At 40.9% G+C, this 4,673-nt stretch overlaps 1 protein-coding gene across 4 annotated transcripts in view; it reads left to right on the plus strand.

The window, feature by feature from the left end:
* Nucleotides 1-1,133: 1,133 nt before the first annotated feature.
* Nucleotides 1,134-4,673, plus strand: part of scaper (S-phase cyclin A-associated protein in the ER) — a 54,512-nt gene continuing 50,972 nt past the window's right edge. For 3 of the 4 annotated variants that reach the window (XM_020612669.1, XM_020612693.1, XM_020612679.1), the window contains exon 1: nucleotides 1,134-1,473. In XM_020612669.1, the coding sequence (XP_020468325.1) occupies nucleotides 1,306-1,473 (168 nt within the window). In that variant the 5' untranslated portion in view covers nucleotides 1,134-1,305. Of the gene's footprint in view, nucleotides 1,474-2,237; nucleotides 2,570-4,673 lie in introns of those variants that run through there. The other variant, XM_020612686.1, reaches the window with a different exon arrangement.

Here is a 4,673-nt window from a genome sequence, read left to right on the forward strand (position 1 = left end):
TGTTAATTTATGCTATTTTACAGACGTGAAGTCTGACAGGCTTGAAATATTCACCTATGTCTGAAGCATGAGTAAGGGGTTTTTACAACAGAATCAGGGAAGAAAGTGACACAGCTAACTGCATGTCCATTTTTAGTAGGAAAGAAACACCTGAAAATAAAAAAATAACAACACACACACATACTGCCTATATGAACATTCTAGAATATTGATGTGTAACGTACCACCCATGTACAGGGCAGTCCCAGCCCGAGAAGATAAATGTGAATGATTTTTGATTATCGAGGCTCTTGGAGAATTGTCATCTCTCAGAGCCCAGCGCTGTAATAACTCTGCATTTAACCAGAAGAAAATAAATCTACTTAAAGCTGATTCCTGTTTCCTGAGTGTTACTTCTTGGGGCCTTCAGACAAAAGAACCGGTCAGAATTAAAATGACTTTGCCGGCAAGACTTTCCCTGTGTTTGCAACTTGTGACAACCACAACATATGAATGATGCCTGACATTCTCAGTAGATAGGGGCAATTGTTTAATGAATTATGTAAGTAGATTAAGTAACAATAAACATGCTAAAAACATAAATAAAAGCAGTATTTTAGTGTAACCATTTTTTGCCTTTAAAACATTGTAACTTTTGACAGTCCTGTGGATTTAGTGGATTTTACTGTCTATCTCTGAATGCATTCCCACACTCCATGATGTTGTGGGGACAGTCTTGTTGCAGGACTCCTAGTTCTTGCTGCTGAAAGTAGTTCTTTATGACTGTATGTTTGGCCTTGTTATCATGCTGCAGAATTAATTTAGAACCAGTGACCAATACAGAGTTACAAATAGTGCAAGCATTTGAAAAAGCCCACTGAGAAGGGGCAGTGTCAAGTCTGAAGAACTTGCTCCTAAATACTCGTTATTTTGAAGGCGTCTTTCCTTGTCTTGGTCTTGTTTCGGTTGTTTCTGGATAACTTGACAAGTAATGAGAAATCAACCAAACATCCCGCCCGATCTTCATGGTTGCTATGGGAGAAAGTTTGAAGTCCCGCCCTATGCAAATGTTCCCACCCTTTGACCCAAATTATACAGAATACGATTGGCTGATGTGTATATTGTTTCCATGTTTTGGTGATTTGATTGGATAATCTCATCGCCAGTCAAAATGTATCCTCTGCCCTCTTCCTGCTTGTTAGGTTGTCCTTTCTGTCATGTATATGTATCTGACGCTTTTTCATCACATCTGACAACAACAGAACTTTGTCCTTAAGGGTAGACTTTTGCTTCTCATCGACTGAGCACTGAACATTCTGAGGGTCGATGTCCAAAGACAACCGCCACGATGGACGACGGCGTGGCGCTGGGCAACACCGTCTCGGCCCGAGAGTTAACCAAGGTGGGGACGTTAGGGAGAGGTCTGGTAGCAACAGCTCTGGCTCCTCGCATGGAGGAGGCAAAAACAAGAATGCATCCATAACTGTCCTAAAGGTAAGTCATGAAGTTAATGTAGCAGTAGTTAATTTATCAAAATTCCGATACACTCCTAGCTAACAAATTGGGTCATTGAGAATCATTTCACAGTTCAGTGGGAAAAGAGCGTTTTCCATCTGTGGTTACCTCCCCAGTTCCAGAAATATTTTTCCTTCTACTAGTTGCATTGTAAAAGCACATCCAATGTTGCATTTTTACCAAGGAATGATGGCTTTATGAGTTTTGCTTAAAGATGCTAATGGCTCACAAAATGTATGTGTAACTTAAATTTGTATTGTCATATCACACTTAAAGCAACAGTGTTAGAACACCGAATGTTATAATCTTATAGGCTAACACGAGAGTAACGATGACAGTATAGGATGATAAGGTTATATTGGTCTCTCTGTTTGTCCCAGCTAACAGCTGCTTGCAGACTATAAGGTGTACCCTTTGTAGGCAGACACACCATGTATGTGTTTTGTCCCCCACGAATCATTTAATGCCGAGTCCAATCATATCCAGAGCATCTTTCTTTGTGGTTAATGCACAGCCAGGCTTTCGTGATGACACGCACTGCCTCTGAGCCTGCAGCTATCCTGTCATCACTGGCAGCACAGAATGGAGGGCAGAGCGGCAGGCCTGTTGTGTGCACATGACTGAGCACTGTTGTCACTGAAGGAGAGCAAGAGATGAGAAATAGAGAGAGAGAGAGAGAGAGTAGGGGCTCTGATGCAGAGGAGAGAAGCTGCAAATATAGGAAGCTGCAGAAGAGAGAGGTTGGCAGGCAGACAGCAGCAGGCAGTGATTCGGGCCTAAGAGGTGGCTGGTAACTCAGCAGAACGTTGAGGGCTCAGGATAGATTACAAACAGAATTGTCAAGTGAAAGGCAGGACTGGTGGGCCACTGGGAGAGGTGTTGCCACAGCTGGGCCAGTTGTAGCAGTGTGGACTACATAGTGGGAGTCTATTTTGGTCCGGCTGTCAGATGATGATGTCACCTTGCACAAGTGGCAGTGCTGGTGAGGGGGAACAGGTTGCCTGAATTGTGCTGCAAAAGTATGTCAGGGGTGGATAAGGACGAGGAACCTGCTTACAGACTGTACTTCTATTCTGTATGTATCCACTAAGCTTTTGATTTTCCCTGTTTCTTTCCTAATGAGCTGTCTTTCTTCTCGCTGCTTGTAGCTCTTGCTAAAGGGAAACCTTACACTTGCCCTTACTCAGCACAGTCTAGAAAATAAACACACTCTGGTGCATAGGGAAGGATTGCCTGGCTGGAGAATACATCAGAGGTTATGCTCCACAATGTCTATTCTTCTACAGTGCAGAACAGGAGATTAAGTGGATTACAAGACTGTTACTGTAAGCCTTTTTTGCCTCAGGCTAATGCACATACAGTAGTTAACCATCTTTTGTGAGTATGTAAGGTATTTTCAAACCACTCCTCTTTCATCCAGTAGCTGCCAAACCCAGGAAACACACAGTAAATATTTACACTCTGTAAATGGGAAATGGTGCATTGATGCTGACTTAACTCACAAGTTATTGGTCATTTTGGCAGGGCCTGCCTTATTTGATGTTCTTTGTTGCCTGTTTTGAAAGCACAGGCCACTTGACATGTAAAGACAAAAGTAGGTCAGCTGGATATCAAACCAATACATGCATGCAGTTCCTGCATGTGTAAAACCTAATGAGCCATGTTCACTTTATCCTGTTGGTGTTGAAGGATAGTCTGAATCTGATTGTTACATGGACCTTGTACATAAACATATGACTAATTATCTTTTGCTTCATCAAAGCCTTGGCCATAGAGTTGTGTGTCACTGGGGAATAATTTTGCTGTAGCTTTCATGTCTGAGTAGCGGAGCTAGTGAGAGATAACAAGGAAAAGAGAGAACAGTTTGTTCCATGACTCATTTGCTATTAAGGGGAGAACTGGCACTTGATTCTTGTGTTGGTTTCAGGTAACAATGTATTTAAAATCTGAAACTGTGTCTTGTAGTTGTTCAATCAAAATAGCAAAGTTGAGCCTGGATTTTTGCCGGTATTAGAATAATTTATGAGCATCACAGAAGTGGTATAGGCTGTTCAGCTGGGGGAGAGAACAGTGAGCAGAGGATCCAGAATGATAAGCCCCTGGTTATTTGCTTCTGTGTTGTTTTGTAACCAGATTGCCAGAAGGCAGAATATTTAGTGATGCAGGATTACAAAGGCAGATGATACCAAGTAGATCACCAAGTACATCATGTATTTTATTGTCTAGCAGCCATTTGACCAAACTGCTATGTGACAATGTTTCTCTGTCAGATGGGGATGCAGAAAGATGTTCCTGTTATGTCTCGTCAAAGGGCATCTTCATGTCCCGTATTTAAAGGATGTGATGAATGACTTCTCACAACATTCACAGTGTCTGCTTCACCCGAGGTTACAGTCAAGTTCACCGATGCATGTTCAATGTGTAGGTCAACCATGATCCATGCTGGGCACAAAGTGGGCTTTAGAGCTTCTGCCTCTTGCTGTTTCTTGTCACAGTCTGTGCCAGCAGACCCTTTACATACAGTCATGGACTAAAATATTGGCACCCCTGCATTTCTGTCAGATAATGAACCACTTCTTCCAGAAAATGTTACCCTTGTTTATTTCCTTTGTTTGTACTGGAACAACACAAAACAGCTGAGAAAAAAGCCAAATCTCATGACATTCCACATAGAACTGCAAAAATGGACTAGAGAAAATTATTAACACCTTTTGAAAATCATTAGAAATTAAAAGTTTTTTGGGAGAAGTGAGTCGTTATCTGACAGAAATGCAGGGGTGCCAAGATTTTTGGCCGTGACTGTATGTTGAATGTTTGCAGTTTTTTGGTTTCAACCCCAAACCAGGAATGAGACAAATAGTTGAAACTACAAATTGAAATATGCTCTGTTATGGTTTCAAATATTGTTTTTCATTAGACTGAAGGATTGTTGATCTTAATATAGTCATTTTTAATAGGAATTGGTCTTTTTCATTGATGTAGTTCATTTAAACTGCGGTTTAATTTAGTTAATTTTCTGTTAAGCTTGTTTTGTACATATTGAAAAGATGTGAGCTGCTGTGAATCACAAGACAGGTGTATTTTCCCTGTACTGTAAATATTTAACTCTAGTAATGCTAGTAATGTCTGTTTTAGATTTGATACCTATGTTGTAACTATATATATATGTATATATATGT

The sequence above is a fragment of the Monopterus albus genome, unplaced genomic scaffold (genome assembly GCF_001952655.1).
Source record: "Monopterus albus unplaced genomic scaffold, M_albus_1.0 scaffold5.1, whole genome shotgun sequence".
NCBI classification, from domain to species: domain Eukaryota; kingdom Metazoa; phylum Chordata; class Actinopteri; order Synbranchiformes; family Synbranchidae; genus Monopterus; species Monopterus albus.